The 24,378-nt window shown below is 42.8% G+C and overlaps 1 protein-coding gene across 1 annotated transcript in view; it reads left to right on the forward strand.

Moving 5' to 3' along the window:
* The first annotated feature begins 2,110 nt into the window (after nt 1–2,110).
* LOC120038183 (trichohyalin-like) overlaps nt 2,111–24,378 on the forward strand; it is a 98,868-nt gene continuing 76,600 nt past the window's right edge. Inside the window, exons 1-4 of the mRNA XM_038984043.1 lie at nt 2,111–2,132; nt 2,319–3,338; nt 3,387–3,822; nt 21,319–21,355. Of these exons, the coding sequence (XP_038839971.1) occupies nt 2,111–2,132; nt 2,319–3,338; nt 3,387–3,822; nt 21,319–21,355 (1,515 nt within the window). The remainder of the gene's footprint in view (nt 2,133–2,318; nt 3,339–3,386; nt 3,823–21,318; nt 21,356–24,378) is intronic.

Below are 24,378 nucleotides of genomic sequence, written 5' to 3' on the forward strand. Positions count from 1 at the left end.
GGGTGTGTGGGTATATGTGTATGTATGGGTGGGTGGGTGGGTGGATGTGTGTGTGTGTGTGTATGTATGTATGGGGGGGGTGTGGGTATATGTGTATGAGTGTGTGTGGGTGTACAGTATGTGTGTGTGTGTGTGTGTGTGTATGTATGGGGGGTGTGGGTATATGTGTATGAGTGTGTGTGTTTGTACAGTATGTGTGTGTGTGTGTTTCATTGATCTCCATTCTAAACTCATTCTCCAAAACACGTCAAAAAGGGAAACATTTACTAAGTCTGAATCGGCTCCATGATGCAATTATGAGTTTGACTATTCAAGAATAAATGGCTATATCACTAATATTTTTGAATGTTGAGGTACCAACCCCAGATTAACACTAAGGTCAACACACACCACAGATGATTCATCAGGGCCATCACTGCTGAACTTTCTTCACGAAGGCTCAACACCCATTGAATATGGCCGGTGTCAGTAAACGTTGGCAAAAAAATGTAATTAAATTGTTGCAGGAACACAGTTGCAGTCACCAACACTCTGGATAACATAAAAACAGCCTAACCAGCTCTGCTAGGGCCAGTAAAACGGTAAGAGTGAGCTGTTCTCTCATATGTGTCTGGAAGTAGCTAGCAAGGTAGCCAACGTTAGCCAGTTAGCTTGGGTGCTTGACTGCTGTTGTTAGGACAGTACGCTCGGATCAACCCTCGATCCTACTCCTCGGCCAGAGTGTCCGGCGTGCGCTCTGACCGCTCTGAGTTTACGAAGGGACAATCTGACAACGCTCTGAGTTTACGAAGGGACAATCTGACAACACTCTGAGTTTACGAAGGGACAATCTGACAACGCTCTGAGTTTACGAAGGGACAATCTGACAACGCTCTGAGTTTATGAAGGGACAATCTGAAAACGCTGAGTTTATGAAGGAACAATCTGACAACGCTCTGAGTTTATGAAGGGACAATCTGACAATGCTCTGAGTTTATGAAGGGACAATCTGACAACGCTCTGAGTTTATGAAGGGACAATCTGACAACGCTCTGAGTTTATGAAGGGACAATCTGACAACGCTCTGAGTTTATGAAGGGACAATCTGACAACGCTCTGAGTTTATGAAGGGACAATCTGACAACGCTCTGAGTTTATGAAGGGACAATCTGACAACGCTCTGAGTTTATGAAGGGACAATCTGACAACGCTCTGAGTTTATGAAGGGACAATCTGACAACGCTCTGAGTTTACGAAGAGACAATCTGACAACGCTCTGAGTTTATGAATGCCCAGAAAGTACTGGCACTCCAGATTAAATTTACGAACACAACCGTAGTATAAACCAGCCTTTAGTCTTGAAATCTTTGTTTGTTTAGTACAAGGTCTCACATGTGAGTCCTTAAAGAGATAGGTGGGGTTAAAGTTTAATAGGCTGTGAACGATTCTGAATGGGTGTAGACAAAGAGGAGCTTTCCAGTATGTGCACCAAAACATTCAAGGGCCATTTTCTCAAAAGTGATTTTACAAGTTTATCAACTTTGAAAGCAGGATTACTTTCCCATTGTCCCTCAAATGTAGTGTATGATATAGCATTTTCTAGCTCCGAGTCTCTACCTTTATCCAATGTAAAAAAAATCATTTCATTTTTTTTTTTTTTAGATAAGACCGAATTGAGCCAGTCGGTCAAATATCGCAAATATTTTGGTTTATGTACCAATCCCAGACTGCCCCTTTAACCCCAGTTTAACACTAAGGTCACCACAAAGCACAGATGATTCATCAGGGCCATCACTGCTGTGTGCCGACTTCCCCCAATTAGACACTGGCATGGCAGGAATGTATGTAACCATGTACAGTACTCTGCCCTCCTTCAGGTACAGGTCGTTATAGTTATAGGAAAAACACCTCATCTGCATAACTCCTCCTCTTCTTTTCTAGTCTGTGATTTCCAGGAATCGCTGTTCTGCTGTCATAGAGAGAGAGAGATGTGAGATGCCAAGCAGCAACACCTTTGTGTATTGTGTATAATACATTTGTTACCTCAGCAGTCCAAGACGGGCAATAATCAGATTCTACAGCGGAACTTGCTGGACTTTTTTCATCTATTCTCATCTGACCACAAGACAAGATGCCGGCAACATGCAGCAAAGGTACGTGTTAGTTTGTAGTTCACTTAAGTGTTGCCTTTGAATAAACAAAAAAAACTATATTGAGGTTATGTTTTGACCTGTTCATACCTGTCACATTGCCTTACAGTATTGTGTGTCTACTGATCAATCAGGAGGTTTGATGACATAACATGCTTTATGTCCTTTGACAAACTGGTCCCACAACAGATTCCACCAACATGAGGATAGTTCTGCTGGGTAAGCCTGGATCAGAGAAGAGTGCAACAGGAAACACCATCCTGGGGAGAGAGGTGTTTAGAGAGGAGCCTGGATCAGGGAAGAGTGTGTTGGGGGAAAGAGAGGTGGAGGGGAGGAGCATCAGTGTGATTGACACTCCTGGTATTTACAGCACAACACTGACTGAAGAACAACTGAATGAGGAAATGGGAAGGTGCATCTCTCTCACTTCTCCGGGCCCCCATGTGTTCCTTCTGGTTATCAGACTGGAGAGATTCACACAGGAAGACAGGAATACTTTGTCATGGATCCAGGAAAACTTTGGAGAGGAGGCCTTGAGTTACACCATGGTGTTATTCACCGGAAGAGAAAAACTAACCAGGATGCAATGGGAGGACTTTGAGAGGACTGAAACAACCAAACAACCAATCAGTGTGTGTGGGGGAGGGCATATTGTCCTCAACAGTAAGCCAGAGGTCCACACCACTCAGGTCACAGAGCTGCTGAGGAAGATAGAAGAGATGGTGGAGAGGAATGGAGGAGGTCACTACCTAGAGGAGAGGTGCCAGGAGGCTCAGAGAAAGATCAGAGAGGAGCAGGAGAGGGAGAAGAGAAAGGAGGAGATAAATAAGAGGAAGGGGAAATTAGAGAGGAGAGAGGAAGAGGTGAGGAGGATGGAGGAGGAGTTGAGGAAGTCACTGGAGGGGGTAAAGAGGATAGAAGAAGATTTGAAGGAGAGACAGAAAGAGTTACAAGAAAAGAGAGAGGAGTTTAAGAAAGTGGAGAAGAGAACAAGACAAGAGGAGGAGGATAAATTGATAGAAAAGGAGCAGCAGAAGAGAGAAGAGAATCTTCAAAAGGTAAAGGAAGAGGCAAGGAAGCAAGAGAACAAAGTAAAGGAAATAGAGGAAGACTTGAAGCTAGCACAGGAACATGTGAGGAAGATGGCAGGAGAGGTGAATGAGATAGAGGAAGTGATGAAGAGAGACGAGCAGAGGAGGAGTGAGCAGAGTACACAGGAGAAGAAGAAAATAGTGGAATTGATGAAGAGAGAGATAGGCAAAAGGAAGATAGAGGAGCAGAAGAGAGAGGAGGAGAAGAAAATAGAGGAGCAGAAGAGAGAGGAGGAGAAGAAAATAGAGGAGAAGAAGAGAGAGGAGAAGAAGAGAGAGGAGGAGAAGAGAGAGGAGGAGAAGAGAGAGGAGGAGAAGAGAGAGGAGCAGAAGAAAATAGAGGAGCAGAAGAAAATAGAGGAGCAGAAGAGAGAGGAGGATAAGAAAATAGAGGAGCAGAAGAGAGACGAGCAGAAGAGAGAGGAGCGGAAGAGAGAGGAGCAGAAGAGAGAGGAGGAGAAGAGAGAGAAGGAGAAGAGAGAGAAGGAGAAGAGAGAGGAGGAGAAGAGAGAGGAGGAGAAGAGAGAGGAGAAGAGAGAGGAGCAGAAGAGAGAGGAGCAGAAGAGAGAGGAGCAGAAGAGAGAGGAGGAGAAGGCACTCTTGTTATTAGCAACTGTTACAGGTGGGTTAGCATTACTAGCTGCAGCGTGTTTTTGGGCCAAACAATAGAAGATTGAAGAAGGTGTTTGATTGAATGCTGACTGCTGATTGAGTGTTTCATCTCCTGACCACATTAGTGACACCTACTAATGAAATGTTTTGTTCCCATCAATACGTTCTGTATGTAGAATTATATTCAGATTCAGATCTTATGTAAATATGATTGACATGTAAAGGTATTGGTATTTAAGGTAGTGTGATATGAGGGTGACATGTAGTCAAGCCGTTATTAAGAGTGTTGGGCCAGTAACCATAAGGTATTGCTGGTTGGAATCCCCGAGCCGACAAGGTCCATGTGCCCTTGAACACAGCACTTAACCCTAATTGCTCCTGTAAATTGCTCTGGAAAAGAGCGTCTGTTAAAGGACTGAACTGTAATATGATATTAATTTATGTCAGATTAACAGTTTCATGTTCTACCAAAACTTTTCTTAATCTTGTTTGAACTGGAATCCTCTCTGTGTGTGACACATGACAAAAAATGTATATAGTACTGCATCTCCTGGGTCATTGATATTGGACATCACCTCAAAATAAATAAACAACGTATTTGTTTTATAATTTTAACCAAACCAGCCCAGAAACATCTGACATGTAGGTAGCAAACTTAAAGACCAAACAAGTGTTTCTCTTGAAATGCTGCTGTCATACCTAACAATGACTCTACAGGTGGATACCACAAGATTATTAATAAGGCAGGGCTAGGGGTTTTCCTAAACTCTGTGTGTGTGAATGCATGTGTGTGTGTGTGTGTGTGTGTGTGTGTGTGTGTGTGTGTGTGTGTGTGTGTGTGTGTGTGTGTGTGTGTGTGTGTGTGTGTGTGTGTGTGTGTGTGTGTGAATGCATGTGTGTGTGTGTGTGTGCGCATGTGTGTGCGTGTGTGTGTGTGTGTGTGTGTGTGTGTGTGTGTGTGTGTGTGTGTGTGTGTGTGTGTGTGTGTGTGTGTGTGTGTGAATGCATGTGTGTGTGTGTGTGTGCGTGTGTGTGTGTGTGTGTGTGTGTGTGTGTGTGTGTGTGTGTGTGTGTGTGTGTGTGTGTGTGTGTGTGTGTGTGTGTGTGTGTGTGTGTGTGTGTGTGTGAATGCATGTGTGTGTGTGTGTGAATGCATGTGTGTGTGTGTGTGAATGCATGTGTGTGTGTCAAGCCGTCAGCTACAAAACTGGAGAGTTGTTGGCCTCCTCTGCTATGTCATCACCATAAAACCAGTTCCTCCAGCAACATGCAAACCACACCTCTATAGTTCCTCCTATTTGTTTCTGATCTCTGATTTCCCAGAATCATTTACATGTTCTAATAGAGGAGAGTGGATTTTAATTAAACCAGTCTACTATTTGAAACATGGTTTACTTTGAGAATTTAAGATACAGATATAGGATCTTAATTTGATCACTCTTTTGTTGCAGAGAAATGCAAACTTGTAGTGTATTTGAGTTTTTAAAAGACTTCTAAAGTTTGCAATCTCCACTTAGAAATTTCAGACAATCTCTTTCTACCATTTTATTTTTATATTCTCTTAACTTCTCCTCTTCCTGTTAAAATGAGAGGAAGATGTAATCTCTCCCCAGATCCTGTTAAAATGAGAGGAAGATGTAATCTCTCCCCAGATCCTGTTAAAATGAGAGGAAGATGTAATCTCTCCCCAGATCCTGTTAAAATGAGAGGAAGATGTAATCTCTCCCCAGATCCTGTTAAAATGAGAGGAAGATGTAATCTCTCCCCAGATCCTGTTAAAATGAGGAAGAAGTAATCTCTCTCCAGATCCTGTTAAAATGAGGAAGATGTAATCTCTCCCTAGATCCTGTTAAAATGAGAGGAAGATGTAATCTCTCCTCAGATCCTGTTAAAATGAGAGGAAGATGTAATCTCTCCCCAGATCCTGTTAAAATGAGAGGAAGATGTCATCTCTCCCCAGATCCTTTTAAAATGAGAGGAAGATGTAATCTCTCCCCAGATCCTGTTAAAATGAGAGGAAGATGTCATCTCTCCCCAGATCCTGTTAAAATGAGAGGAAGATGTAATCTCTCCCCAGATCCTGCTAAAATGAGAGGAAGATGTCATCTCTCCCCAGATCCTGTTAAAATGAGAGGAAGATGTCATCTCTCCCCAGATCCTGTTAAAATGAGAGGAAGATGTAATCTCTCCCCAGATCCTGCTTAATCTGTCCACTCTCAGTTAGAGACAGATGAGACTCTTGCAGAAGGTATATGTTGGCTTTAAGGTTGTTTAGATATGTAAATACTCTTATTTTAACAAGGTGATTAATGCTGATACAGAAAAATAATTTAAGAGGCATGTGAGCATCCTTTAATTTCGATTCTTAACTTGTCTTTTAAAAAAAACATTTTTTATAAATGTTCTCTGAACATATGACTGGACACGCAGAAAAAAATAAACACACTAATGAGGCAAACAAACAATGTCAGCATGCCTTATGGGATAATGCATTCTACACATTAAACTCTTATTAAATTCTACCACATATTTCCATGGGCGATATATGAAAAAAGTAGCCAAGTGCTCTTTTCCTGCAATGAGAAATGGTGGCGCAATCCATTTTTTAAATTTCATTTTAAATTTTATTTTCTTTATTTTCTCTCTTTCTACCTTTTTTACTTTGATTTTCTCTTAACTTGTTCTCCTCTTCCTGTCATCTCCCTTCCTCCTCCTCTTTCCTCTTCTCCACCTCTCTGATTTTCCTCTGAGCCTCCTGGTACATCTCCTTGGTGTAATAGTGTCCTCCATTCTGCTTCACCATCTCCTCTATCTTCCTCAGCTGGGGCCTCATTTATGAACCGTGCATATGTACAATATAGACCCCAAAATGTGTGTGCCCTGGTTTTCACGCAAAACTTGTAATTTATAACATCTGAACTTGACGTGAGAATGTGCTTTCCTCCCAGCAAACTTTAAACCATGTAAAAAAATTCCAGAAAATCACATTGTAGGATTTTTAATGAATTTATTTGCAAATTATGGTGGAAAATAAGTATTTGGTCAACAACAAAAGTTTATCTCAATACTTTGTTATATACCCTAAGTCTTCACAAGGTTTTCACACACTGTTGCTGGTATTTTGGCCCATTCCTCCATGCAGATCTCCTCTAGAGCAGTGATGTTTTGAGACTTTCAACTCCCTCCAAAGATTTTTTATGGGGTTGAGATCTGGAGACTGGCTAGGCCACTCCAGGACCTTGAAATGCTTCTTACGAAGCCACTCCTTCGTTGCCCGGGCGGTGTGTTTGGGATCATTGACATGCTGAAAGACCCAGCCACGTTTCATTTTCAATGCCCTTGCTGATGGAAGGAGGTTTTCACTCAAAATCTCACGATACATGGCCCCATTCATTCTTTCCTTTACACGGATCAGTCGTCCTGGTCCCTTTGCAGAAAAACAGCCCCAAATCATGATGTTTCCACCCCCATGCTTTACAGTAGGTATGGTGTTCTTTGGATGCAACTCAGCATTCTTTGTCCTCCAAACACGACGAGTTGAGTTTTTACCAAAAAGTTATATTTTGGTTTGATCTGACCATATGACATTCTCCCAATCTTCTTCTGGATCATCCAAATGCTCTCTAGCAAACTTCAGACGGGCCTGGACATGTACTGGCTTAAGCAGGGGGACACGACTGGCACTGCAGGATTTAAGTCCCTGGCGGCGTAGTGTGTTACTGATGGTAGGCTTTGTTACTTTGGTCCCAGCTCTCTGCAGGTCATTCACTAGGTCCCCCCGTGTGGTTCTGGGATTTTTGCTCACCGTTCTTGTGATCATTTTGACCCCACGGGGTGAGATCTTGCGTGGAGCCCCAGATCGAGGGAGATTATCAGTGGTCTTGTATGTCTTCCATTTCCTAATAATTGCTCCCACAGTTGATTTCTTCAAACCAAGCTGCTTACCTATTGCAGATTCAGTCTTCCCAGCCTGGTGCAGGTCTACAATTTTGTTTCTGGTGTCCTTTGACAGCTCTTTGGTCTTGGCCATAGTGGAGTTGGAGTGTGACTGTTTGAGGTTGTGGACAGGTGTCTTTTATACTGATAACAAGTTCAAACAAGTGCCATTAATACAGGTAACGAGTGGAGGACAGAGGAGCCTCTTAAAGAAGAAGTTACAGGTCTGTGAAAGCCACCATAATTTGCAAATAAATTCATTAAAAATCCTATAATGTGATTTTCTGGAATTTTTTTTCTCTTTTTGTCTGTCATAGTTGAAGTGTACCTATGATGAAAATTACAGGCCTCTCTCATCTTTTTAAGTGGGAGAACTTGCACAATTGGTGGCTGACTAAATACATTTTTGCCCCACTGTACCTGAGTCTGTGTGAGTGTCTTTGTGCGTGCGTGCATGCGTGTTAGTATGTTACTCAACATCGGAGCAGTGAAGAGATTTGAACTGAGGTAAGGATATTTAAAAAATATATTTCACCTTTATTTAACCAGGTAGGCCAGTTGAGAACAAGTTCTCATTTACAACTGCGACCTGGCCAAGATAAAGCAAAGCAGTGTGACAAAAAACAACACAGAGTTACACATAGGATAAACAAAAGTACAGTCGATAACACAATAGAAAAATCTATATACAGTGTGTGCAAATGAAGTAAGGAGGTAAGGCAATGAATAGGCCATAGTAGTGGAGCAATTACAATTTAGCAAATTAACACTGAAGTGATGGATGTGCAGATGATGTTGTGCAAGTAGAAATACTGGTGTGCAAATGAGCAAAAAAGTAAAGAAAAACAATATGGGGATGAGGTAGGTAGATTGGGTGGGCTATTAACAGATGGGCTATGTACAGCTGCAGCGATCGGTAAGCTGCTCTGACAGCTGATGCTTAAAGTTAGTGAGGGAGATATAAGTCTCCAACTTCAGCAATTTTCACAATTCATTCCAGTCATTGGCAGCAGAGAACTGGAAGGAAAGGCGGCCAAAGTGGGTGTTGGCTTTGGGGATGACCATTGAGATATTTCTGCTGGAGCGTGTGCTACGGGTGGGTGTTGTTATGGTGACCAGTGAGCTGAGATAAGGTTGGAGCTTTTCCTAGCAAAGACTTATAGATGACCTGGGCCAGTGGGTCTGGCGACGAATATGTAGCGAGGGCATACCAACGAGAGCATACAGGTCGCAGTGGTGGGTGGTATATGGGGCTTTGGTGACAAAACGGATGGCACTGTGATAGACTACATCCAATTTGCTGAGTAGAGTGTTGGAGGCTATTTTGTAAAATTACATCGCCGAAGTCAAGGATCGGTAGAGTAGTACGTTTTACGAGGGTATGTTGGCAGCGTGAGTGAAGGAGGCTTTGTTGCGAAATAGGAAGCCAATTGTAGATTTCCTTTTAGATTGGAGATGCTTAATGTGAGTCTGGAAGGAGAGTTTACAGACACCTAAGTATTTGACACCTAAGTATGTGCAGTTGTCCACATATTCTAGGTCAGAACCATCCAGAGTAGTGATGCTAGTCAGGCGGGCGGGTGCGGGCAGCGATCGGTTGAAGAGCATGCATTTAGCTTTACTATCGTTTAAGAGCGACATCATTGATATATACAGAGAAAAGAGTCGGCCCGAGAATTGAGCCCTGTGGTACCCCAATAAAGATTGCTAGAGGTCCGGACAATAGGCCCTCCGATTTGACACACTGAACTCTGTCTGAGAAGTAGTTGGTGAACCAGGCGAGGCAGTCATTTGAGAAACCAAGGCTGTTGAGTCTGCTGGTAAGAATATGGGGATTGACAGAGTCGAAAGCCTTGGCCTGGTCGATGAATACGGCTGCACTGTATTGTCTTTTATCGCTGGCGGTTATGATATCGTTTAGTACCTTGAGCGTGGCTGAGGTGCACCCGTGACCAGCTCGGAAACCGGATTGCACAGCGGAGAAGGTACGGTGGGATTCGAGATTGTCAGTGATCTGTTTGTTAACTTGGCTTTCAAAGACTTTACAAAGGCAGGGCACGATGGATATAGGTCTGTAACAGTTTGGGTCTCGATTGTCTCCCCCTTTGAAGAGGGGGATGACCGCAGCAGCTTTCCAATCTTTGGGAATCTCGGACGATATGAAAGAGAGGTTGAACAGACTAGTAATAGGGGTTGCAACAATGGCGGCGGATAGTTTTAGAAAGAGAGGGTCCAGATTGTCTAGCCCAGTTGATTTGTATGGGTCCAGGTTTTGAAGCTCTTTCAGAACATAAGGTATCTGGATTTGGGTGAAGGAGAAGCTGGGGACGCTTGGGAAAGTAGCTGTGGTGGGTGCGGAGCTGTTGGCCGGGGTTGGGGTAGCCAGTAGGAAAGCATGGCCAGCCGTAGAGAAATGTTTATTGAAATTCTCGATTATCTTGAACGACGAGAGATATGAGGAGAGATGGAGAGGATGGATGTAGAGGAGAGATACCCACAGTACACACTAAGAGAGGAGAGATGGAGAGAGGATGGATATAGAGGAGAGATACCCACAGTACACAATAAGAGAGGAGAGATGGAGAGAGGATAGATATAGAGGAGAGATACCCACAGTACACACTGAGAGAGGAGAGATGGAGAGAGGATGGATATAGAGGAGAGATACCCACAGCACACACTAAGAGAAGAGAGATGGAGAGAGGATGGATATAGAGGAGAGATACCCACATTACACACTAAGAGTGGAGAGATGGAGAGAGGATGGATATAGAGGAGAGATACCCACAGTACACACTAAGAGAGAAGAGATGGAGAGAGGATGGATATAGAGGAGAGACACGCACAGTACACACTAAAAGAGGAGAGATGAGGGAGGATGGATATAGAGGAGAGATACCCACAGTACCCACTAAGAGGAGAGATGAGGGAGGATGGATATAGAGGAGAGATACCCACAGTACACACTAAGAGAGGAGAGATGGAGAGAGGATGGATATAGGGAGAATAAAGGGGAATGGAGAAAGATGAATGGAAGAGATGAGAAGAGGAGACAGAGGGATGTAGACAGGTGAGGAGGGCTAGCAAGAGGATGGAGAGGTAGGTTGATGGTTATTGGGATGAGTATTGTCCTTGAGGCAGAACTGAGCAATTTCCGTTCAATGGGCCAGCTGCAAAGTTAAAATTGGCTATAATGTAAGAATTCATGAAAACAAAAAAGTGCTTTTAGGTCTTCATGTAAGGTTATGGTCAGGCATTACAGTTGGCAGTGTGGTTAAGGTTAGGATAATGTTTAAAATATCACATTTTATGGCTTTGTGTCTGTGCCAGATAGTGACCAGTCTGAAGAGCTGCCTCCAGAACAAGAGTCATGAAGAAAAATGTTAACCTGCGATAGAGAGTGAAAACTCAAGGCTACTGCGGTCCAAACAACCACACTTAAAAGAGCCTAATGGTTTATGACAAGTGTCCACTTTTCATTTAAAATGTGTTTTGTCTGATTTGTTTCCTTAAATGTATTCGTTTTTTGGGCACATACTTGGCCTCCACAGTAACATGCCCACTTGCATAATTGCACATACATACCCACATGTTGAACTGAAATGTTTCTCTTCTGGTAAATGAGAAGTTGAGAGTACCATATCCTGTTTTTGAGACCCTGTAACTACACTGAAAGCCATAACCAACACACACAAGGGGTTTGAATGCTAATTGTCAGCAGGATTATTGACTGTGGTTATGCATGTGATCTATGCTAACTGGTCCTGTTCCAGAGCCTTGTGACTGTGGTAATGCCTACACTGACCAGATCTACCCGTGTCATTGTGTTTTGTCTTTGGTATTAAGCAAAATGTTGAAGTTAACAAAGGATTTAAAAGATCAACTTTGGGTTTTTATGTTTGCATTAAATTGAGACTTCATAAGAAATACATACTGTAGCAGTTTCGTTACCTCGCAATAATAATAAAACATGTTTTATTTGTCGTTACACATAATCTTAAGTTACAATGCATTGATAACCAGAAAATGCACAATATGAGGATTCAACTAATTTAATAAATTGATAGGCTAAAATCCTTTGGGAGGCATTTTGGGGTGCATAATGACTATTTAAGTCATTCAAATGTTACCTAATTAAATTGTTTGGTGTTGAAATACTATGCAAATTGCTTAACACATTTCATTTTTTTTCTATGACATTTCATATTACAGAATAAACAGCATGTTTTAGTTGTGTAAATATACATATTTTAGGACTGGCTTGCTGTTGACTGTCCTTTTTGGCTTTCTTTTCCTTGATTTTGTTCACTTGAGAGTGATGTACCTGCAGAGCTTCAACACCAGTCAGCTGTATATTTGAGAGAGATATACCTGTGTGTGTGTGTGTGTGTTTGTATGTGTGTGTGAGTGTGTTCAAAATCAAATCCATTTTTTTTGGTCACATACACATGGTTAGCAGATGTTATTGCGAGTGCAGCAAAATGCTTGTGCTCTTAGTTCCGACAGTGCAGCAATATTTAACAGGTAATATCTAACAATTCCACAACAACTACCTAATACACACAATCTAGTACAGGAATGGGATAAGAATATATTAATATATGGATGAGCAGTGTCAGAGCGGCTAAGATGCAGTAGATAGTATTAAATACAGTATATACATATGAGATGAGTAATGTGAGATATGTAAACATTATTAAAGTGACTAGTGTTCCATTTATTTAAGTGGCCAATGATATCAAGTCTGTATGTAGGCAGCCGCCTCTCTGTGCTAGTGGTGGCTGTTTAACAGTCTGATGGCCTTGAGATAGAAGCTGTTTTTCAGTCTCTTGTTCCCAGCTTTGATGCACCTGTACTGACCTCACCTTCTGGATGGTAGCGGGGTGAACAGGCAGTGACTTGGGTGGTTGTTGTCCTTCATGATCTTTTTGGCCTTCCTGTGACATCGGGTGTTGTAGGTGTCCTAGAGGGCAGGTAGTTTGCCCCCGGTGATTTGTTGTGCAGACCGCACCACCATCTGGATAGCCCTGCGGTTGTGGACGGTGCAGTTGCCGTACCAGGCGGTGATGCAGCCCGACAGGATGCTCTCAATTGTGCATCTGTAAAAGTTAATGAGGGTTTTAGGTGACAAGCCACATTTTTTTCAGCCTCCGGAGGTTGAAGAGGCGCTATTGCACCTTCTTCACCACACTGTCTGTGTGCGTGGACCATTTCAGTTTGTCGGTGATATGTACAGCGAGGAACTTAAATCTTTCCGCCTTCTTCACTGCTGTCCCGTCGATGTGGATAGGAGGTTGGTCCCTCTGCTGTTTCCTGAAGTCCACGATCATCTCTTTTGTTTTGCTGACGTTTAGTGAGAGGTTATTTTCCTGACACCACACTCCGAGAGCCGTCACCTCCTCCTTGTAGGCTGTCTCGTCATTGTTGGTAATCAAGCCTACCATTGCAGTGTTGTCTGCAAACTTGATGATTGAGTTGGAGGCGTGCATGGCCACTCAGTCATCGGTGAACAGGGAGTACAGGAGAGGGCTGAGAACGCACCCTTGTGGGGCCCCTGTGTTGAGGATCAGCAAAGTGGAGATGTTGTTACCTACCCTCACCACCTGGGGGTGGCCTGCCAGGAAGTCCAGGATCCAATTGCACAGGGCGGGGTCAAGACCCAGGGCCTCAAGCTTAATGATGAACTTGGAGGGTACTATGGTGTTGAATGCTGAGCTATAGTCAATGAACAGCATTCTTACATAGGTATTCCTCTTGTAAGACTTTTCTTTGACTACAGCTCAGCATTCAACACCATAGTACCCTCCAAGTTCATCATTAAGCTTGAGGCCCTGGGTATTGTGCATGCGTGCATGTGAGTGTATGTTACTCAACATTGATATCAGCCTGTCATTCACATGAGGAGTGACGAGATTCGAACTGAGATAAGTATATGAGGAGAGATACCCACAGTACACACTGAGAGAGGAGAGATGGAGAGAGGATAGATATAGAGGAGAGGTACCCACAGTACACACTAAGAGAGGAGAGATGGAGAGAGGATGGATATAGAGGAGAGATACCCACAGTACACACTAAGAGAGGAGAGATGGAGAGAGGATGGATATAGAGGAGACGAGAGTAGGAGAGATGGAGAGAGGATGGATATAGAGGAGAGATACCCACAGTACACACTAAGAGAGGAGAGATGGAGAGAGGATGGATATAGAGGAGAGACACGCACAGTACACACTAAAAGAGGAGAGATGAGGGAGGATGGATATAGAGGAGAGATACCCACAGTACCCACTAAGAGGAGAGATGAGGGAGGATGGATATAGAGGAGAGATACCCACAGTACACACTAAGAGAGGAGAGATGGAGAGAGGATGGATATAGTGAGAATAAAGGGGAATGGAGAAAGATGAGAAGAGGAGACAGAGGGATGTAGACAGGTGAGGAGGGCTAGCAAGAGGATGGAGAGGTAGGTTGATGGTTATTGGGATGAGTATTGTCCTTGAGGCAGAACTGAGCAATTTCCGTTCAATGGGCCAGCTGCAAAGTTAAAATTGGCTATAATGTAAGAATTCATGAAAACAAAAAAGTGCTTTTAGGTCTTCATGTAAGGTTATGGTCAGGCATTACAGTTGGCAGTGTGGTTAAGGTTAGGATAATGTTTAAAATATCACATTTTATGGCTTTGTGTCTGTGCCAGATAGTGACCAGTCTGAAGAGCTGCCTCCAGAACAAGAGTCATGAAGAAAAATGTTAACCTGCGATAGAGAGTGAAAACTCAAGGCTACTGCGGTCCAAACAACCACACTTAAAAGAGCCTAATGGTTTATGACAAGTGTCCACTTTTCATTTAAAATGTGTTTTGTCTGATTTGTTTCCTTAAATGTATTCGTTTTTTGGGCACATACTTGGCCTCCACAGTAACATGCCCACTTGCATAATTGCACATACATACCCACATGTTGAACTGAAATGTTTCTCTTCTGGTAAATGAGAAGTTGAGAGTACCATATCCTGTTTTTGAGACCCTGTAACTACACTGAAAGCCATAACCAACACACACAAGGGGTTTGAATGCTAATTGTCAGCAGGATTATTGACTGTGGTTATGCATGTGATCTATGCTAACTGGTCCTGTTCCAGAGCCTTGTGACTGTGGTAATGCCTACACTGACCAGATCTACCCGTGTCATTGTGTTTTGTCTTTGGTATTAAGCAAAATGTTGAAGTTAACAAAGGATTTAAAAGATCAACTTTGGGTTTTTATGTTTGCATTAAATTGAGACTTCATAAGAAATACATACTGTAGCAGTTTCGTTACCTCGCAATAATAATAAAACATGTTTTATTTGTCGTTACACATAATCTTAAGTTACAATGCATTGATAACCAGAAAATGCACAATATGAGGATTCAACTAATTTAATAAATTGATAGGCTAAAATCCTTTGGGAGGCATTTTGGGGTGCATAATGACTATTTAAGTCATTCAAATGTTACCTAATTAAATTGTTTGGTGTTGAAATACTATGCAAATTGCTTAACACATTTCATTTTTTTTCTATGACATTTCATATTACAGAATAAACAGCATGTTTTAGTTGTGTAAATATACATATTTTAGGACTGGCTTGCTGTTGACTGTCCTTTTTGGCTTTCTTTTCCTTGATTTTGTTCACTTGAGAGTGATGTACCTGCAGAGCTTCAACACCAGTCAGCTGTATATTTGAGAGAGATATACCTGTGTGTGTGTGTGTGTGTTTGTATGTGTGTGTGAGTGTGTTCAAAATCAAATCCATTTTTTTTGGTCACATACACATGGTTAGCAGATGTTATTGCGAGTGCAGCAAAATGCTTGTGCTCTTAGTTCCGACAGTGCAGCAATATTTAACAGGTAATATCTAACAATTCCACAACAACTACCTAATACACACAATCTAGTACAGGAATGGGATAAGAATATATTAATATATGGATGAGCAGTGTCAGAGCGGCTAAGATGCAGTAGATAGTATTAAATACAGTATATACATATGAGATGAGTAATGTGAGATATGTAAACATTATTAAAGTGACTAGTGTTCCATTTATTTAAGTGGCCAATGATATCAAGTCTGTATGTAGGCAGCCGCCTCTCTGTGCTAGTGGTGGCTGTTTAACAGTCTGATGGCCTTGAGATAGAAGCTGTTTTTCAGTCTCTTGTTCCCAGCTTTGATGCACCTGTACTGACCTCACCTTCTGGATGGTAGCGGGGTGAACAGGCAGTGACTTGGGTGGTTGTTGTCCTTCATGATCTTTTTGGCCTTCCTGTGACATCGGGTGTTGTAGGTGTCCTAGAGGGCAGGTAGTTTGCCCCCGGTGATTTGTTGTGCAGACCGCACCACCATCTGGATAGCCCTGCGGTTGTGGACGGTGCAGTTGCCGTACCAGGCGGTGATGCAGCCCGACAGGATGCTCTCAATTGTGCATCTGTAAAAGTTAATGAGGGTTTTAGGTGACAAGCCACATTTTTTTCAGCCTCCGGAGGTTGAAGAGGCGCTATTGCACCTTCTTCACCACACTGTCTGTGTGCGTGGACCATTTCAGTTTGTCGGTGATATGTACAGCGAGGAACTTAAATCTTTCCGCCTTCTTCACTGCTGTCCCGTCGATGTGGATAGGAGGTTGGTCCCTCTGCTGTTTCCTGAAGTCCACGATCATCTCTTTTGTTTTGCTGACGTTTAGTGAGAGGTTATTTTCCTGACACCACACTCCGAGAGCCGTCACCTCCTCCTTGTAGGCTGTCTCGTCATTGTTGGTAATCAAGCCTACCATTGCAGTGTTGTCTGCAAACTTGATGATTGAGTTGGAGGCGTGCATGGCCACTCAGTCATCGGTGAACAGGGAGTACAGGAGAGGGCTGAGAACGCACCCTTGTGGGGCCCCTGTGTTGAGGATCAGCAAAGTGGAGATGTTGTTACCTACCCTCACCACCTGGGGGTGGCCTGCCAGGAAGTCCAGGATCCAATTGCACAGGGCGGGGTCAAGACCCAGGGCCTCAAGCTTAATGATGAACTTGGAGGGTACTATGGTGTTGAATGCTGAGCTATAGTCAATGAACAGCATTCTTACATAGGTATTCCTCTTGTAAGACTTTTCTTTGACTACAGCTCAGCATTCAACACCATAGTACCCTCCAAGTTCATCATTAAGCTTGAGGCCCTGGGTATTGTGCATGCGTGCATGTGAGTGTATGTTACTCAACATTGATATCAGCCTGTCATTCACATGAGGAGTGACGAGATTCGAACTGAGATAAGTATATGAGGAGAGATACCCACAGTACACACTGAGAGAGGAGAGATGGAGAGAGGATAGATATAGAGGAGAGGTACCCACAGTACACACTAAGAGAGGAGAGATGGAGAGAGGGTGGATATAGAGGAGAGATACCCACAGTACACACTAAGAGAGGAGAGATACCCACAGTACACACTAAGAGAGGTGAGATGGAGAGAGGATAGATATAGAGGAGAGATGCCCACAGTACACACTAAGAGAGGAGAGATGGAGAGAGGATGGATATAGAGGAGAGGTACCCACAGTACACACTAAGAGAGGAGAGATGGAGAGAGGGTGGATATAGAGGAGAGGTACCCACAGTACACACTAAGAGAGGAGAGATGGAGAGAGGATGGATATAGAGGAGAGGTACCCACAGTACACACTAAGAGAGGAGAGATGGAGAGAGGATGGATATAGAGGAGAGGTACCCACAGTACACACTAAGAGAGGAGAGATGGAGAGAGGATGGATATAGAGGAGAGATACCCACAGTACACACTAAGAGACGAGATGGAGAGAGGATGGATATAGAGGAGAGATACCCACAGTAGACACTAAGAGAGGAGAGATGGAGAGAGGATGGATATAGAGGAGAGATACCCACAGTACACACTAAGAGAGGAGAGATGGAGAGAGGATGGATATAGAGGAGAGACACGCACAGTACACACTAAAAGAGGAGAGATGAGGGAGGATGGATATAGAGGAGAGATACCCACAGTACCCACTAAGAGGAGAGATGAGGGAGGGTGGATATAGAGGAGAGATACCCACAGTACACACTAAGAGAGGAGAGATGGAGAGAGGATGGATATAGGGAGAATAAAGGGGAATGGAGAAAGATGAGAAGAGGAGACAGAGGGATGTAGACAGGTGAGGAGGGCTAGCAAGAGGATGGAGAGGTAGGTTGATGGTTATTGGGATGAGTATTGTCCTTGAGGCAGAACTGAGCAATTTCCGTTCAATGGGCCAGCTGCAAAGTTAAAATTGGCTATAATGTAAGAATTCATGAAAACAAAAAAGTGCTTTTAGGTCTTCATGTAAGGTTATGGTCAGGCATTACAGTTGGCAGTGTGGTTAAGGTTAGGATAATGTTTAAAATATCACATTTTATGGCTTTGTGTCTGTGCCAGATAGTGACCAGTCTGAAGAGCTGCCTCCAGAACAAGAGTCATGAAGAAAAATGTTAACCTGCGATAGAGAGTGAAAACTCAAGGCTACTGCGGTCCAAACAACCACACTTAAAAGAGCCTAATGGTTTATGACAAGTGTCCACTTTTCATTTAAAATGTGTTTTGTCTGATTTGTTTCCTTAAATGTATTCGTTTTTTGGGCACATACTTGGCCTCCACAGTAACATGCCCACTTGCATAATTGCACATACATACCCACATGTTGAACTGAAATGTTTCTCTTCTGGTAAATGAGAAGTTGAGAGTACCATATCCTGTTTTTGAGACCCTGTAACTACACTGAAAGCCATAACCAACACACACAAGGGGTTTGAATGCTAATTGTCAGCAGGATTATTGACTGTGGTTATGCATGTGATCTATGCTAACTGGTCCTGTTCCAGAGCCTTGTGACTGTGGTAATGCCTACACTGACCAGATCTACCCGTGTCATTGTGTTTTGTCTTTGGTATTAAGCAAAATGTTGAAGTTAACAAAGGATTTAAAAGATCAACTTTGGGTTTTTATGTTTGCATTAAATTGAGACTTCATAAGAAATACATACTGTAGCAGTTTCGTTACCTCGCAATAATAATAAAACATGTTTTATTTGTCGTTACACATAATCTTAAGTTACAATGCATTGATAACCAGAAAATGCACAATATGAGGATTCAACTAATTTAATAAATTGATAGGCTAAAATCCTTTGGGAGGCATTTTGGGGTGCATAATGACTATTTAAGTCATTCAAATGTTACCTAATTAAATTGTTTGGTGTTGAAATACTATGCAAATTGCTTAACACATTTCATTTTTTTCTATGACATTTCATATTACAGAATAAACAGCATGTTTTAGTTGTGTAAATATACATATTTTAGGACTGGCTTGCTGTTGACTGTCCTTTTTGGCTTTCTTTTCCTTGATTTTGTTCACTTGAGAGTGATGTACCTGCAGAGCTTCAACACCAGTCAGCTGTATATTTGAGAGAGATATACCTGTGTGTGTGTGTGTGTGTTTGTATGTGTGTGTGAGTGTGTTCAAAATCAAATCCAATTTTTTTGGTCACATACACATGGTTAGCAGATGTTATTGCGAGTGCAGCAAAATGCTTGTGCTCTTAGTTCCGACAGTGCAGCAATATTTAACAGGTAATATCTAACAATTCCACAACAACTACCTAATACACACAATCTAGTACAGGAATGGGATAAGAATATATTAATATATGGATGAGCAGTGTCAGAGCGGCTAAGATGCAGTAGATAGTATTAAATACAGTATATACATATGAGATGAGTAATGTGAGATATGTAAACATTATTAAAGTGACTAGTGTTCCATTTATTTAAGTGGCCAATGATATCAAGTCTGTATGTAGGCAGCCGCCTCTCTGTGCTAGTGGTGGCTGTTTAACAGTCTGATGGCCTTGAGATAGAAGCTGTTTTTCAGTCTCTTGTTCCCAGCTTTGATGCACCTGTACTGACCTCACCTTCTGGATGGTAGCGGGGTGAACAGGCAGTGACTTGGGTGGTTGTTGTCCTTCATGATCTTTTTGGCCTTCCTGTGACATCGGGTGTTGTAGGTGTCCTAGAGGGCAGGTAGTTTGCCCCCGGTGATTTGTTGTGCAGACCGCACCACCATCTGGATAGCCCTGCGGTTGTGGACGGTGCAGTTGCCGTACCAGGCGGTGATGCAGCCCTGACAGGATGCTCTCAATTGTGCATCTGTAAAAGTTAAGTGAGGGTTTTAGGTGACAAGCCACATATTTTTTCAGCCTCCGGAGGTTGAAGAGGCGCTATTGCACCTTCTTCACCACACTGTCTGTGTGCGTGGACCATTTCAGTTTGTCGGTGATATGTACAGCGAGGAACTTAAATCTTTCCGCCTTCTTCACTGCTGTCCCGTCGATGTGGATAGGAGGTTGGTCCCTCTGCTGTTTCCTGAAGTCCACGATCATCTCTTTTGTTTTGCTGACGTTTAGTGAGAGGTTATTTTCCTGACACCACACTCCGAGAGCCGTCACCTCCTCCTTGTAGGCTGTCTCGTCATTGTTGGTAATCAAGCCTACCATTGCAGTGTTGTCTGCAAACTTGATGATTGAGTTGGAGGCGTGCATGGCCACTCAGTCATCGGTGAACAGGGAGTACAGGAGAGGGCTGAGAACGCACCCTTGTGGGGCCCCTGTGTTGAGGATCAGCGAAGTGGAGTTGTTGTTACCTACCCTCACCACCTGGGGGTGGCCCGTCAGGAAGTCCAGGATCCAATTGCACAGGGCGGGGTCAAGACCCAGGGCCTCAAGCTTAATGATGAACTTGTAGGGTACTATGGTGTTGAATGCTGAGCTGTAGTCAATGAACAGCATTCTTACATAGGTATTCCTCTTGTAAGACTTTTCTTTGACTACAGCTCAGCATTCAACACCATAGTACCCTCCAAGTTCATCATTAAACTTGAGGCCCTGGGTATCGTGCATGCGTGCATGTGAGTGTATGTTACTCAACATTGAAATCAGCCTGTCATTCACATGAGCAGTGAAGAGATTCGAACTGAGATAAGTATATGAGGAGAGATACCCACAGCACACACTGAGAGAGGATAGATGGAGAGAGGATGGATATAGAGGAGAGATACCCACAGCACACACTGAGAGAGGATAGATGGAGAGAGGATGGATATAGAGGAGAGATACCCACAGCACACACTGAGAGAGGAGAGATGGAGAGAGGATGGATATAGAGGAGAGATACCCACAGCACACACTGAGAGAGGAGAGATGGAGAGAGGATGGATATAGAGGAGAGATACCCACAGCACACACTGAGAGAGGAGAGATGGAGAGAGGATGGATATAGAGGAGAGATACCCACAGTACACACTGAGAGAGGAGAGATGGAGAGAGGATGGATGTAGAGGAGAGATACCCACAGTACACACTGAGAGAGGAGAGATGGAGAGAGGATGGATATAGAGGAGAGATACCCACAGTACACACTGAGAGAGGAGAGATGGAGAGAGGATGGATACAGAGGAGAGATACCCACAGCACACACTAAGAGAGGAGAGATGGAGAGAGGATGGAAATAGGGGAGAGGTACCCACAGTACACACTGAGAGAAGAGAGATGGAGAGATGCCCACAGTACACACTAAGAGAAGAGACATGGAGAGATGGTGGATATAGGACAAGGAGGGGAAATTGAGAATGTGAGGAGAAAGATGGATGTAAGAGATGAGAAGACAGAGGGATGCAGAAAGGGGGAGGTGGGCTAGAAAGACGGATGGAGAGACGTTGATTTTTATTGGTAAGAGTATTGTCCTTGAGGCAGAACTGAGCGATTTCAGCTAGATAGGCCAGCTACACAGTTAAAATGAGCTTTATTGTAACAATTCATGAAAACAAATATTAGCTTTTACGTTAGATTGTGGTTAAGTTTAGGGTTAAGGTTAGGATTTTGTTTAAAAAATCTAATTTTATGACTTTGTGGCTGTGCCAGATAGTGACCACTCTGCAGAGCTGCCTCCAAAACAAGAGTCATGAAGAAAAACGTTACCCTGGAATAGAGAGTGAAAACTCAAGGGTACTGCGGTCCAAACAACCATACTAAAAGAGCCTAATGGTTTATGACAAGTGTTCACTTGTCATTTAAAATGTGTTTTGTCTGATTTGTTTCCTTAAATGTATTAGTTTTTTTGAAACATACTTTGCCTCCACAGTAACATGCCCACTTGCATAATTGCACATACATACCCACATGTTGAACTGAAATGTCTCTGTTCTGGTAAATGAGAAGTTGAGAGTACCATTTCCTGTTTTTGAGACTCTATAACTACGCTGAAAGCCAATAACCAACACACACTAACACACACACGAGGGGTTTGAATGCTAATTGTCAGCACGATCAGGAGCCGTGGGTTTCTTCCTCCTTCCTCTTTCTCCTCCTAGAGGCACCTGACAAACTGATGTTACAATAGTAAACAACAGTGTAAAGGTGTTTACAGATTAGAATGTCTTTTTTAATTTCTCTACAGTATGTCAACTGAAATGTTCCAAAGCCTTGTGACTGTGGTTATGCCTGTGATCAATGCTAACTGAAATGTTCCAAAGCCTTGTGACTGTGGTTATGCCTGTGATCAATGCTAACTGAAATGTTCCAAAGCCTTGTGACTGTGGTTATGCCTGTGATCAATGCTAACTGAAATGTTCCAAAGCCTTGTGACTGTGGTTATGCCTGTGATCAATGCTAACTGAAATGTTCCAAAGCCTTGTGACTGTGGTTATGCCTGTGATCAATGCTAACTGAAATGTTCCAAAGCTTTGTGACTGTGGTTATGCCTGTGATCACTGCTAACTGAAATGTTCCAAAGCCTTGTGACTGTGGTTATGCCTGTGATCAATGCTATTTGAAATGTTCCAAAGCCTTGTGACTGTGGTTATGCCTGTGATCAATGCTAACTGAAATGTTCCAAAGCTTTGTGACTGTGGTTATGCCTGTGATCAATGCTAACTGAAATGTTCCAAAGCCTTGTGACTGTGGTTATGCCTGTGATCAATGCTAACTGAAATGTTCCAAAGCTTTGTGACTGTGGTTATGCCTGTGATCAATGCTAACTGAAATGTTCCAAAGCCTTGTGACTGTGGTTATGCCTGTGATCAATGCTATTTGAAATGTTCCAAAGCCTTGTGACTGTGGTTATGCCTGTGATCAATGCTAACTGAAATGTTCCAAAGCCTTGTGACTGTGGTTATGCCTGTGATCAATGCTAACTGAAATGTTCCAAAGCTTTGTGACTGTGGTTATTCCTGCGCAAACCAGCTGTACCCATCTTATTGCCTTTTGTCTTCGGTATTAAGCCAAATGCTGAAGTTAACATCGGATTTAAAAGATCAACTTGGGTTTCCTCCAGATGTGATTCTTGGCATTCAGGCCAATGAGTTTAATCTTGGTTTCATCAGACCAGAGAATTTTGTTTCTCATGGTCTGAGAGTCTTTAGGTGCCTTATGGCAAACTCCATAAGGATGTGCCTTTTACTGAGGATTGGCTTCCGTCTGGCCACTCTACCATAAAGGCCTGATTGGTGGAGTGCTGCAGAGATGGTTGTCCTTCTGGAAGTTTCTCCCATCTCCACAGAGGAACTCTGGAGCTCTGTTAGCATGAGCATCGGGTTCTTCGTCACCTCCCTGACCAAGGTCCTTATCCACGGATTGCTCGGTTTGGCCGGGCGGCCAGCTCTAGGAAGAGTCTTGGTGGTTCTAAACGTCTTCCATTGAAGAATGATGGAGGCCACTGTGTTCTTGGGGACCTTCCATGCTGCATAATTTTTTTGTTACCCATCCCCAGATCTGTGCCTCGACACAATCCTGTCTCAGAGCTTTAAAGACAATTCCTTCAACCTCATGGCTTGGTTTTTGCTCTGACATGTACTGTCAATTGTGGGACCTTATGTAGACAGGTGTTTGCCTTTCCCAATCATGTCCAATCAATTGAATTTACCACAGGTGGACTCCAATCAAGTTGAAGAAACATCTCAAGGATGATCAATAGAAACAGGATGCATCTGAGCTCAATTTCGAATCTCATAGCAAAGGTTCTGAATAGTTACGGAAATAATGTATTTCATTTTTTTTTTTTTATTAATTTGCAAACATTTCTAAAAAGCTGTTTTCACTTTGTCATTACGGGGTATTGTGTGTAGATTGATGAGGGAAAACATTATTTAATCAATTTTAGAATAAGGCTGTAATTAAACAAAATGTGGAAAAAGTCAAGAGGTCTGAATAGTTTCTGAATGCACTGTACCTGCAGAGCTACAACACCAGTCAATATCTCAGTCACATGAAATAAAGGGTTGTGTTCCTGAGAAGCTGCTATATAACATGGAATACAAAAGTATAACAGCAGACCTAAAGTTTTCATTTTGTCCCCTAACACCCCTCACACAGAAGGGAGAGACTGAGATAGATACAACTATCTCTCTCTCTCTCTCAATTTAAGGGCTTTATTGGGAAACATATGTTTACATTACCAAGGCAAGATGAATAGGTAATACAAAATAGTGAAATTAACAATTATCAGTGAACATTACACTCCAAAAGAATAAAGATATTTCAAAAGT

Source organism: Salvelinus namaycush, unplaced genomic scaffold, assembly GCF_016432855.1.
Source record: "Salvelinus namaycush isolate Seneca unplaced genomic scaffold, SaNama_1.0 Scaffold21, whole genome shotgun sequence".
Taxonomy (NCBI): Eukaryota; Metazoa; Chordata; class Actinopteri; order Salmoniformes; family Salmonidae; genus Salvelinus; species Salvelinus namaycush.